Raw genomic sequence first — 14,393 nt, 5'->3', positions numbered from 1 at the left:
AGTCACTTTTCCTTGGTTCCAGCCCCTGAATAGCTGTTGTGATTTAAAATTTGTCTGGCTATTCAAACTGTAAAGGGGTGCTTATGAAATGACCATTCAGTGTGAATACTCATTTCTGTATTAATTAAAATAATACCTGGATGTCAGTGATTGAATGTGACCCGTGATGTGTAATTTATGGAGTGGCTGTTTGGTTTAAAGTCCGAACACGTAGCTCCACCAAGTTTCACCTTCACAACAGATTTGCCCAGGCACACAGAAGTGGGACATATGCAAAGACTCTGAGCTGTCCTTATTTACCTCTGCACACTTCCCTGCATACTTTGCCTGTGGCAGGAAGGAAGGTATCAGGAGAGATGCAATTGCCTCTTGGAATAAATAAGTGTGCCAACCACACATCCCCGGAAGACATTTGTAAGCATCTTCATTTATGGGCCGCGGTGGAGATATTCACTAAAGACTGCTGGGACAAAGAGACTGTTCCAGGTAGCATTCTCTGCATTACAATATAAGCAAAACATTGTTCCTGTTTCCTTTTGTTCTTCTTCAGTAAAAAGTGTCCATTGTTTTATAAGTGGTCAGATTGTTTTAATTGTAAGAAAAGGCTCTCATAGCATTTTGTTTCAGATACTTACTCACAATTTTGACTGTGAACTTACAAGTGTATGTGACAAGTCAATAGAAATAGACAAGTGAACCCTCTTTACTTGTTATATGAGGGGATAGAGTTGCCAGAAATTCATAGTTCAATAATTTTGTTGGCAAAGGTTGTGAAATTGCTGAGTTGCCGTTTTCCCTTCATTCTAAAAACAATTTCTGGATGAGGAGTCACTTTTTCAAACACAGTGCACATCTTGTTCTAGCATGAAACTATTCATTTTGACCCACATTTATCATTCTCCAGGTACCAAAGACATAACTTGTTTTTTTTTGTTATGAGACTCAGGTGATATGGATGGGTTTTAATGAGACTATGCCAATAATTCATCTTTCATTAAAGCAATGAAGTGGAAGAATTGCCTGAACTCCAAGTCTGACACATGCATGATTAAAACTGGGAGGGAAATCATTTGTTTTCCTTCCAGCTGCACTGCGAGGGAGGAAAAGACATCAAACAAACTAGAGTGAGGGTTGTTCTAGGATTTAGAGAGGCTGTCTGGAAACCGAAAGGTCACAGTTTAAATCCCAGTCTATCCATTAACAGACTTGCACCCATGAGCAAGATGTGATGTGTGAGTTTCAGCTAAAATGTTGGCTATGCTTTGCCCTACCATTAAAGGCCCTGAAAACATGTTTTCTAAATCTGCTTCCAGTGGTGGAATGTAACTAAGTACATTCACTCAAGGATTTTATTTTTGGGGTACTTGTACTTCACATACTTTTACTTAAGTAACATTTTCAATGCAGGACTTACTTGTAACAGAGTATTTTTACAGTGTGGTATTAATACTTTTACTTAAGTAAAGGATCTGAATACTTCCTCCACCACGGCTCGGCTTCTTACTATGAGCGACGGGGTCCTACCCGAACACAAAATGATTTGCCAAAGCTAGAAAAGTTTGGGTCATTTTACAGAGAGATTTCTGTGTGCTATATTTGAATCAAAATGTGGTGACAGTTGGTGATCAAACCATACCCACAAAGTGGTGATGAAGCCAGTTTGCAGAGTTTTTAAGTGTTTAATAATAAATAATAAAATAAAGGATGTATTTTATCTGAATTTTTATCGGGGGGTTTTTCAGTAGTATTGAGATTTGAAATGACGTTTTCATGGGCAAATTTTAGTTCACACTGAACTAAAAACACTGAAACGATTTCACGCTTGGATATGTGTCTGTATGTTTTTTAGCCATGAACTTCACTCTGTAACACATTGGTTTCATGTTTGAATAGGCCCCCAAAGTTACTTTTCTGTAAAAGTCATGACAGTAATCTGACTCAGTAGGACCTAAAAAGATTTCAGTAACACATAAACGTGGCTCAATTAAATGCAGTCATACTAGCAGAATGTCTACAGCAGCACAAGGTTAATTCACAAAGAGACGTATTGAATGTACGTCTTGTTCCGCCCTTGTAAAGCCGCACTCATCAATATTATGTGACTAATGGATTACATTACGATGTGTAATGTGTAAGGTGTTGATTGCAGTGACAAACCCACAGAAAATGATCACAAACGCAGCAGTTCCACTTTGCTCTACGGACCATTTTAGTCAGGTTTGTATCTCTGCAGACCGGGGACTTTGAGAGGGCGTGGTAACTGTCAATCACTTTTTAATTCAGCGAATCACTTCACAGTATTATAAGAGGGGCACACAAACAACTCACGCTCCATCCATCATTTGTTTTGTACGGACAACTAGCTAGCGTTAGCTAACCCTGTCTGCTTATCAACTCCTTGATCATCAGAATATAGTAACTTTTACCTCTGCTCATTTTAGAAAGGCCACCGCAAGAAAATGTGTTCTTTGCACTAGCATTTGATTTATTGATTGCTGTCGGGATGTAAAGAGAATTTGAAGAAATATAAAATAAAAAATGCTTCTGAATTACATTACCTACCCTAGCTTTAACAGATAGATGAAGCCAGTAATGTTAAAGTTTGAGGAGGGAAGCTCAGAGGAGCATGTCCAACCTGGCCACTGAAAAATAAAATAAATATTATCTAAGCTGGATAACTGTAACAAAATTCAAATGTTTGCTGTTACATCGCATTGGCTCAGTATTTATCAGATCATTACAACAGTGTAGTTTATAGTTTATGTAAATGTGAGCTACAAGCTGCAAGTGTGCAAAACCTAGTTGTCTTCTTTTTTTGTTGTGTGGTTTATCAAACATCCTCCCTTTTGATGTAATGATATTTTCATTCCCTACCTCATGTTCAAAATACCCAGTATGTGGATATGGTCTATTAAACATCACATTCAATTAAAGCTATTTTAAATACTTTATGTAGTGAGGTTATCTTCTGTGGTTTGAGTCACTGCGATCTAAGTAGGCAGGAGAGAAGGCGGCAAGGCAGAAAACAAAATAAACTGGAAATGTTCATTTCAAATGAATGAAAGCTTTGTCCAGAAAGGAAATTCTGAGAAAAACCCCCCCTGAAAAATCACATGTTTGAAAATTGATTTATGGCATCAAACTGGGCCATTGTTTTGCTGAAAAAGAGGGGAAATTATAGGTATCAAGACAGGAGGGGCTTGCAGGGGGAACACATTGTTCTGGCTTCATAATTCAATTAACTCAATGTGATTTAAATAAGATTGAGATGAGCAATTTCTTCCATAAACAACAGACCATTTCTGGTGGTCAGAGTTATTCAGAACAGACCAAAAGCTTAACTCGGAGGAAAGTTTACAAGTGTTACAGCTGTTAATGTTTTCACTTGCTTAGATTTATTGAATCCTGCTCTCATAAGGCATCCAACAAATGCTTATTAATTTAATATTCAAATAAAATTATCTCCAAAGCCCAACATTGATGTAATGGAGGGTAAACCAGCTTAAATCATTCTTATTTGTGGAATAGTTTTTTCTTTATCTGTGTATTTTACTGCCACTTTTATTTGTGGTACTGAGTTTATGCACCATTTTTAGCTATAGTCGTAAATCTTTATGACCTAGATTCACAGAGTATATATATACCAAGTTGTGTAGCCAGTAGTATCATAGGGAAGCAAGTCAAGGAAGGACATTGTCTTCGAGAGCAACACAGAATGTAAATTAAAGCCTATAGTGATGCAGAATTTGGGGGGTTTCATCTTATATTGATGAGGAGTTGGAGGTCTTCCTAGTTGTTACCACAACATCACTGCTGCAGACATGCAAAAACTCTCCCACCCACATTCCTGTGGATAAGTTGAGACCCCAGTAAACAATCCCAAATCATAACAAAGAACCACTGGTCATTGTTTTAACCCATAACAGCCGTGTCTTTGGGGGAGCAAGATCAGGTATCATGGGAGACTGACACACCTCAGTCTGATTCATTATGTGAGTCAAACGTGGTGTGACTGATGTCTAAATCAAAACGGAAATAAACATATTTTTTAAATATATTTTCCTCTGGCACCAGCACCTGGTTGTTGGAGAGTATATTTACATTTTCCCTCAAAATCTAATGATTCTGGAATAGACTGGTGCTGTTGGGGTTGTCTTAGAACCGAGAAGATGTTTAAGCATGAATTTCTGGTCTAAGAATAAATGTTCGATAAATGTTTGAAACTAGAAATATTGGGATATTTTTTCAGCACATTCAACATCTAAAAATATTAAATTACAAGTAAAAGCCCTGTGTTCAAAATCCTACTTAAATAAAAGTACATGTACAAGTATTGTGTGTAAATGTACTTGTATGTATGACAAGTAAAAGTACAGTGTAACAAGTCACATAACAGATTACCCTTTGTGTTTTGTTGACTTTGGCTTTTACTTCCTTATTGTTTGGGTCCCAGAGACCCTCCTGCTGCGTGTGCAAAAATAATAATCTTATTAATAAAACTCCAATAACAGAAATATAATTAAACTTACATTTAGACATATAGAGCAGATAAAAAGCCACCGTATTTAACCACATTTTTCAGCTGGAGTCTGTAAGACCCCAAACAGATGCTTTAGTACATAATTGCAAAGACACAATGTGATCATCAGTGCTATCTGTTTTGTGATTCATTTTTGTATGCATTTATCTTAAAGAATTTTAGTTTCAGTTTTAGTTTTTATGTCATGTATTGTAGATTTATTGCTGTTGTTCTATTGATTTTAAATAATCCTTCTGTTGATATCTTGGCCACTACACTCCTGTGACAGAGATTTTTTTATCTCAGTGAGGCCCTTTCCTTGTTAAATAAAGATTTAAATTAAGTTTAGTTTCTCTCGTCCACTCAAATATCTCATTTACATACTCTATTTCTCTTTATCTCACTTTCTTTAGAATTCTCCGGAAGTCAACCTACATATAAATTAGTTTTTACCGTCAATAAACATTACAAGAAATATCTATCCCTAGTCCAATTACTGATAACTGTGGCACCCAGTGCGTACTTAAGTTGCCAGTATTGTTGTTCAGAACTGCTTGTCAGATGGTTGAATAGCTTTGGAAACCTCCCCCTACATTATTAAAGCAAGGGTTCAAACTTCTCCCTTAAGATCTCTTATTTCATTCCTGACAATTATTTAATTAATCTCTGACCACTTTTGATTTCTGACATGTTGGACAGCACGCCATATGAACTCGTTCTGTTCAAGCACGACCTCTGGTTCCTCCTGTCGAGTTAGGTAATGTTCTCGAGTTCCTAAATGGTTCCTGGTCTCCTGGAAAAATTCCTGCAGTGGAAATTAAACTAAAATGAGAAATGAAGTGTAAATTTCTTCATGCCTATGTCAAGAAAATTTACAGACAGAAAGCTCCTTATTATTATCAGCTTGTAAAAACTGCAGGTCTGCAAGTTAAATTTACAAAAACATGAGTCAATGTAAAGAGATAAAGGAATTGTATCTGGTGACTCACTCGCTGTCAACAAATTACAGACTTGAGTCCAGTGATCATGACTCATCAAATGACCGCCTCTAGTAAAGCAGAAACATCTTAAAATCTTTTAAAACAGAGAAGCTCTTTTCTCTTTATGATCTCAGGCCATTAACTGGTTTACAAACAGACTTTCTGCTCTCCTACAGAGCAGCTTGGATCAGTATTTATCACAACACCACAGACAGGTCCGGATTCCTGCTCCGCATCATCTCTCAGTCCAAGCTGCAGTTTCACATTATGATAAACTATGATACTCCTCTGCTGTAGCAGTGGCTTAAATAAAAAGAAAAAACACCCTCGGGTATTTCAGAGCACAGTACCTGTTGATTGACAGGTAAACACAGTCTATCTCTCTAATGAAGCATTCAAATTAACAACTGATGGACAGTAAATATATACTGAGATAGATTTCCCCCTGTAAAACATAATAAGCTCATCCTGAGTAATCACCGACACATTCAGTGTTAGAAATGAATTGATTAATCCTTTAATGAAAGAGCGATGACATTGCTATTTAGGGATGCTACTGATTTAACAACATGCAGCAGCAGCAGTGATTTGCTTTTAAAATGTTTTGATTACTTTCAAAATGGTATGGAAATTAGGTGCGAGGGAAATCGAAACCCATCTGCTAGTCCATCGGTTAGATTTAGCAAGTTAGTATTAATGCAATGCATTTCATTAGATTTTATTGTAGAATGCCCATATGAGCTAATGAATGTAGAAATACCTTGTGGTGAATTCAGAGTTTGTAATACGATCTCCTTCCTGTAATCTGTTTTACTTATATGATGCATTATATTGAAAACAAAGATAAAGACAAGAGATCCAATCATAATCAAGCTATCATGAGCTTGGGTTAGGACAACAGCAAAGAACGATACAAGTGCACACCCTTATTTAAGTAACATTATTGTCAGCAAAATTTGCTGTAAGTATCAAAAGTACTCATTCTGGAGAATGACGAGGTTTTTGGATTAATATTACTGCTGCATTAATGTGTATGTTACATTTTACTGCTGTAGATGTTTAAGGTTGTGCTACTTTCTATACTGTTGGGTGGTTTAATCTACAGCAATGCATCATATTCTATAAGATCATCATATATTTGTAGTGTCGCTGTCCTGCGAGAACCACGTATCTCTAAAAAGTCAAATGAGCTCAGAAAACAGCCCTGTTTTCAGCTTTGTGCATTTTTCTCAACCCATAAAGGAACACTTCATTCTTCAGTTTATCACAAACATTCACATTCAAAATCACCAAATTTGGAGATACATGGTTTTCACTGGACAGGAAGGGTATGAAAAAATTGTAATTTGAAATATAACTAGTAACAATAACGGTAATATTGAACTCATCGCAGATAAATTGGTATCAGTGTATATGCAAGTTGATAGGTAACAATAAATTGCTGTACAGAAATGTCAAAGATTTGTCTGAGGTAATTCAAAAACAGTCACTGTTACATAGTTTGTCTACCAGAGAGCAATGACAAGTGAACTGCAGAATGTCCCACTTGGTCAAAATTCTATTAAAGGACAAATTTTAAGGCTCCTTATCAAAAATGTTTGTATATGATATGTGTTTGTGTAAAAATAATGTAATGTCAGATTAATGTCAGATTTATTAGACTCTCAAATATTGATATCAATATCAGCCTGAACAATCCAGCATTAGTCAGGCTACTAACCACTCTAGTGTTCAGTTGGATTTTAAACAATCACTGGTCCCCAGTATCAGTGTAAAAACATATAGAGTGCCCTTTCCAGCTACTCAAAGACACTTAATGATAAATAAAAAGGAAGACCACCTTTGTAAGGTTGGGGGAACTCATGCCCTCCAGAGTAGAGCTAGTGTTTCTGACTTGCTTGCTTATTTAATACCAGCATGGAAGTCTGTTCCTTTAGGTTCTGTGGTGCATTTAAATAAGTTACCTTTGTACATTAAAGTAATAGGTAACAACCACAAATTTAAAAAGAAATGATTGCCTATAGGAAATTTGGAAGAGGAAGCTTATCATATTAGTTAAAATGTGTATGTTCTTTTAATATTATTTATTTATTAGTTTTTTTACTTTGAGTGATTTTAATAATGATGATATAGGTATCAGTTGTGTTGGTTTGTTGTTTGATGTTGCCGGGTCACATTGTCACAGGTTCTTCTTTTGTTTCTACTGTACTCTGCCCACTTTGGGGGGGTTTCTTTAAACTGACGATGTCGTCACATGTAAATATGAAAGAAATTAATTATTAGCGCCACATTTTCCAATGTTGTCTGTCAACAACTGAACAGCACTTGCTCACCAAACAGAGCATAAAAATGATGACGTTTGTTCTGGTATCCGAAGCGGTGTCGTCTTTTCATTAACACATATCCAAACAGTGAGTGGGCCTTTGAGAGGCCAAACATGAGAGATGAATCTGTTAGAAGACAGTTATGTGTTAAAGCAGCAAAAAAAAAAAAACACTCCACAGACTGCAATTCTCTTTTTCCACCTCTGCACCCGTCTTTTCCAATTCAAACATTACAGTTGTACAACAGTAAATTACAAAAAACTACATGATGATTCAGACAAGCAAAAATTACATCTCAAACAAAACCATCTCCTAATGTTGCCTAATTTTCAACGGCCCTTGAGTTATTGTGGAAACTGAAACAAAATCACACCGAAGGACTGTTTAGCCCATGAATTATTTAGATGCTGAGGTTTCAGAGGTCAAAAGTCCTTTTTTTTTTCTCACATCTGTTGGTCCATCTGACAAATCAAAACCTCACAGTAATAGCAAAATAGCAGCTAACAATGTGTGATTTCTATCAGCCTTTTGTCTGATTAACACTCACACCAACACCTACAGAAGACTGAATACATGTACTGCATGTCAGTTCTTTACTGGAGTTAAATCTTCCTCACCTATTTTCTTTCTTACAGAACAAATTGAATCAAATAAATTCTCCATAGCCTGTTGCCAATGAAGGGGGGAAAAAAGCTCATAAACCTCTATATCAACTTAAATTTTTATTCATGTTCCTCATATATTGACTATATATACTTTCATTATTGCAATATTTCCTTCGTTCATTTGCAAACTCTGCATAAAAGCTTATTTATTTTATCCTTTTATCACTCATGTGTTTTTACTATAATGTACTGTATCTTAATAACATAATGTTACAATTAATGCGTAACAAAAGTGTTGGAATTGCTGGTTTGGTATCATGTTTCAGTAATTTACTACTATAACTTTTTTATTCATTCCTTGGTAACATGTTTGCTGCTGCCTACAAATCAGTTTCAAAACTACGATTCATCTGACCTAATTTAAAAATGTAAGACTAAAAAGTCAGACTAAATGTCATGGTTTGAGGGTTTATTTATAGTAATTCCTGTTTTATTTTGAAAAGCTCTTTTCCCCCTCATGTGTCTGGTAGTTTTACTTCCTGTCTTTGTTTGCTTTTCCCGCCAGTTTTGATTGTTTGCTCCGCCCTGATTAGTTTCACCTGTGTCTTGTTATCTTCCCTCACCTGAGTGTATTTAGTCTGTGTGCTTCCCTTGTCTCTGTGTCAGTTGTTGTCAAGCGGCCTAGCCAGTTCTCCAGTGTTTCTTGTATTTTTGGATTTTTCTGTGTTTCCTGGACTTTTACTCCTTTCATGGATTGTGGACTTTGCCTGCTCCCCGTTGAATTTGTTCCCCAACAAATCATTAAACTATACCAGCTCTGCCTCTGTACTTTATTTGGGTCCAACCCCATGTATGTTCTCTTCTTGAAACGTGATGCTAAAAGGTTATTCAAATGCTGTTCAAATTCAAATGCAGTTCAAAGTAAAGCTTTGGACAAACCTGAAGACAAGCTGAAACCTACAAAGACTAGACAAACCATACATAAAGATTGTTTCCAACAAATTTTTAGTCTGACAGTGAGGAAGGAGCATATTTCTAGAGACTGAGTAAATACACTAAACATCACAATGAACAACTGGTCAGTAATGACTGGAGGTCTGCAAGAACGCCAAGTGTCCCATGTTCTTGTACCAAAACAAACATGGACAGCAACCACGTACTGTTTATATGCAGTGCAATTTGCACTGAAAAGGCCAAAAAGGAGGCAATAAGAGCCTACAGAGGCTATACAGGACTTCAGGTAAAAGACAATGAATCACAAACTTATACTTTGTCATTCAAAAAACATCTTCCCATTTCTTCATTGCCGCTCCGTAGTGCAGAAGCGCCAATTTATTACTGATTTAACACTGAAGAATTTTATTTTAGAATTCAATCCACAACCATGCTAACATGCTGATGTTAAGAAGGTAGTATAATTGTTGGGTCTAGACCTGCTCTATAGGACAAGTGCAATGAGATAACTTCTGTTATGAACTGGCACTATGTAAATAAACTTGAATGAATTATAATGTGTACCAGGTTCATTAGTTTAGCCTGTTAGCATGCTGACATTTGCTAATCAGCACTAAACACAAAGTAGAGCTGAGGCTGATGAGGATGTCATTAGTCATAATTCAAAGAGATAGACAAATAAAATGTTTGACCTGATGATGGCACTAGAATAAAAGTCTGTGGATCAGTCTATCCAGTAATTGGCAAGATATCAACAAAGTCATTATAATTTATCCTCTAGGGACCCTGAATATCTGTAGCAAAGTTCACAAAATGAAAAGCCCAAAATGTCAACCTTGTTGTGGCGCTAGAGGAAAAGTCAGGGAACCCCCAAAATTAGGAAGATTCATTCTCTGTGGGCCACAAATTTCTGTATAACATTTCATGGCAATCCATTTAACAGTTTTTGAGATTTTAGTCTGGACCAAAGTAGTGAGCTGACAGACATTGCCATCCACAAAACCACAATGCTAGCATGGCTAAACAGATATGTAAAAATGTTTTATTACTTTATTTATTTATTTTTTACTGTTACTTTTAATAAAATATATCCAGCCCCAACAGAACAATTCTTTGGAAGTTGTAATGTGGTTGGAGGTATGTCCTGTTTATTTCATGGCTATATCTCTGGCAGGCGTACTTTTGAACTTTCATTCCTCTTCAGAAGAAAACTTGCTCACCTGTGAGTTGAACCTCAGCTGGCAAACACTGCAGAAGACGTGCTTCCTCTTTGCAGTGGGAGGGAAGCCGAGGGTGTGATGGAGGACGGCTTTCTGCACCGGGTCCATCTGGAGGATGGACGGAGACACAGAGAGAGCCTAATTAAAACATTGCTAAATCTGACCTGTAAATCAGCTTCATTACTCCATCGTTCAATGGGCTGTAAAGAGAAAACAGGTTGCCTGGAGCTTTTTAGGAAGCCATCCATCCATCTTTTCCATCCATCTTTTGCTTCAACTTGTGCTTTCTGGCTCAGACATTAACACAGACAGATCAAGAATTAATTCCCCATTTGCTTACTCAAGGCACACAGCATCTGGTTTTGAATGTAGTACTGTAATGGCTGTAGGCAAAATCCCTCAAGTGAACACTTTAAGGGCACCACTGGCATTAGTGTATATAATTGTATATAATGTATATATTTGTTTTTTTTCATCATCAACAATTCCCCAGAAGATACTAAAACCAACAATGAATTTAACCTACTAACAAGTATTGTCTGTGTAGCCACAGTATTTGATTGTTGTCCAAAAATATGAAAAACACATAAAAGAACTATACTCATTGTGATCAATGCGACCCGATAAGTTTGTTGCGTACAGCTCATTAAAATGTAAATTCAATTCGAATTAAATTTACATGTGGTTCAGGCCTTCAGTCGTACGAGTCATGAGCAGTCTGCTGTTCTCCACAGGGGTTAAAAAAAACACTTGTTTAACTTAAGAATTATAATGCCTTAATCTGAGTGAGTTTGGACAATGCATTTGTCACAGAAATAAACAAAATTGGCATATTTTGGCATGGTGATCATCCTCTGTTGAACCCAACAGTATTAACATCACCCGTATAATATTCTTTTGTCCATCTCCATGACTGTCACGTCTCGATGACCACCTCCCATTCAAGTCATGGAACGCTTCGCTTTAGAATTTTTCAGCATTTTAGATTGAACTTTATGTCAAAACATTCTGTTTTTATTTCTGTCACAGTGCTGCTCTGATGACAAATTGTTGGCAGTATTAAAAATTAGTTTTGGGTCCCCTAATATGACCACTGACACTGCTAAATTTGTTATGTTTTTGTCTGCTGATTTCCAACAGCAGGACAGAAAGCTCTGCAGTGTGAAATTCTTCGTTTTACTCTTGGGTAACATTTTTGTGACTGAAACTTTCCCACAAATGAGAAACTAGCAATTTACAATTGTGCAGTTAAGAGAGTTTGTTGAATCTGACTTGGAATAACAACCCAACTACAACAACAACACTTGGAACCCATACAAGCAAGCCTCAACGAAAAAGCGAAGATGAAGCCCATTGTTTTCTTGAGAAAAGATGAAACAATGTCATAATTATTGCAAATCTTCCTGGAGATGATTCACAAAGAACACACATATGTAAAAAACAAAACAAAAAAAAGCCTCTGCCACAAAACAAGCACATACATTTTCATCTTTAGGACTAACTAGGAGAGGTCATGCTACTGCCTTGCTGCACGCTGCTTGTCTGTTTGGTATGTGCCTCCCTCTGTGTGGTGACAGTGCTTTGGGGAATGAACAAAAACATCTACCTCACTAAGAAAGAGCCTCAATAGGCACCACTTGGCTGGGGAAGGAGGAAAGGTGCTGGTATTGTGTGGGAGGATTAATCCACCTTGACAACTGTGCTGCAGAAGGTAATGTTACACTGTAGACACTGTTTGGCTGAACTGAGGCTGTTTTCATTACTTGGGGTTTTAAATATATGTGTGTGAGGTAGAAAAACTTTCCTGTGATGTTCACCATTGGGAAAAAGTGGAAAAAGCACACAGTAATCATCTGTGACAGTTCCATATACATATATGTATTTTCTTGTTCTCTATTGAGTCATGTCATACATCAGTCTTGTTGATTGAAATGATAACGACATGATAATCCTGAATATTCGACTTTTTAAAATGTGTTTTAATTATTCTTTATTGATTTTGATTTGATAGGTTTTTGAAAATCTTAATTACTCATACTATTTAACTAATCTTTTTAATATTTGAAATGACAGAAATCTGCCTCACGTTCACTTTATACTCAATAAACCTATAAATACATAAAACCTTTGCATTTCTTCACAAGTTATGAGTTTATTAGGTACAGCTGTACAGTCTAATGCAATGCACTGCAGTAGCCCTACAACAAATCCTATTTTTATTAAGATTATAACGTTTAGTTTTTGTCAGAGAAAAGTTGATTCAACTCTTTGGTCATTTTTGAGGCTGTAGTTAGTGTCTGTACTGAAAGGTATTTCTGATATTTTGATTGTCACCCACATGGCCATGGGCAAAACAGACAAACAATTTTAAAAGGACTGACGCAGGGAGGCAAGTAATCAGGTGCAGGTGACAGCAATGGCTGGAATGCTACAGCAGCTTGGCAACATAGACAATCTGGCAAAGACTGGCCTGAAAACTGGTCTCTGTATTTACACTTTGACTGACTGAATGAGGAGCAGCTGGGTAGGCAGGTGACGGGGTCAGATGATCTCTAAAGGAGGTCAACTAGGGAGACTAAAGCGCACATGAAGCAAAACACGGAGAAGTGGAAAATTCACAGACGCACTTGGAGAAGGAGAAGAAAGAGGCTGAAGAGAGGGAAGAGTGAGGCAGTGCAGTCATGACAGAAATCCAAAATCCCTCCAGGCCAGTCAGGGTGCCACCAAGAACTTGGACACAGGATGACTTGGCTGAGAGGGACTGGATGGTGGAGGACTGGTTCCAGAGGAGAATACAAAATCACTGACTGAGGCGAGAGCAGGGGGAACAGACTTGGGCCTGATGGAGACAAAGTGGAACTGAAGCACAGAAAAGGCTGAACAGATACAGACTCTTATAGAGAAATAGAAGCAGGTTCTGGTAATGAAACATGACACGGGTCTGAAGGGGAGACTGGTGCGCACTCTGAAAGAGGGACAGATAGGGGCTTGACCTGACTCTGGCACATATGCAACCTGTGAAGCAGCTATAGGCTCAGACTGACAAGAATAAAGCAAAAGCTGGTTCTAACTGAGAAGAGAGAGGTTCAGACAGAGGAGCAGAAACCGTCTGTCAGGGAACAATTGGCTCAAGTTGAGTAACAGAAACTGATTCGAGTTCTGTCTGGACTCAGACAGAATCAGGCTCAAATAGAGACATATTTCACAGAGGTGAAAAGCCAGACATTATAGAAAGGGACGGGGTTTGATAATTTGTGTATATATGGGGATATTGGTGAACATTTTCAGGCAGTCTCTCAAGGAAGGCATTCATAATATTTCACTTGGTTGTATATATGAAAAGTGACAGAAAACAGTTTTGTAACAAAAAAAAGAGAGCTTAAGAAAGAGGAAAGTTCAAACCCTGCGTACTTCCTCAACTCCGCACAGCTGGTAAATTGCTGTGTGAAGTTGGTGTGAAAGTCAGATTGTCTGTTTCGGAAAGTTACAGAAATTGTCGGACAAGGCGTGGGGGGAGGGGGTCTCCGAAGCTGTTATGATGAAGTACACTGGTGCCTTTAGACAGAGAGACAAGTTCAGGCTCAGACACAGAAACAGAATCAGGCTCAGACAAAGAGACAGATTCAGGTTGAGACGCAGAAAGAAGGACTGCAGGGACACATTGCTTATTTATTGCAGGGAAATTGTAATGGGCTGCTGGAGTTATGGGCTCCCAATATGGTTCTGACTTTGACCTCAGATTTAATGCAAAAAAAATGCTATAACAAGATTAAAAGTTTTTTAAAAGGAAA

At 37.4% G+C, this 14,393-nt stretch overlaps 1 protein-coding gene across 1 annotated transcript in view; it reads right to left on the bottom strand.

Annotated features, from left to right (window-relative positions):
- The window catches only part of znf385d (zinc finger protein 385D), a 70,274-nt gene that overhangs the window by 23,849 nt on the left and 32,032 nt on the right, over positions 1–14,393 (bottom strand). The window contains exon 3 of the mRNA XM_044208483.1: positions 10,603–10,710. Within this exon, the coding sequence (XP_044064418.1) occupies positions 10,603–10,710 (108 nt within the window). The remainder of the gene's footprint in view (positions 1–10,602; positions 10,711–14,393) is intronic.

This window comes from Siniperca chuatsi, linkage group LG9 (assembly GCF_020085105.1).
Source record: "Siniperca chuatsi isolate FFG_IHB_CAS linkage group LG9, ASM2008510v1, whole genome shotgun sequence".
Classification (NCBI taxonomy): Eukaryota; Metazoa; Chordata; class Actinopteri; order Centrarchiformes; family Sinipercidae; genus Siniperca; species Siniperca chuatsi.
This window is presented reverse-complemented; position numbering and strand designations above follow the sequence as displayed.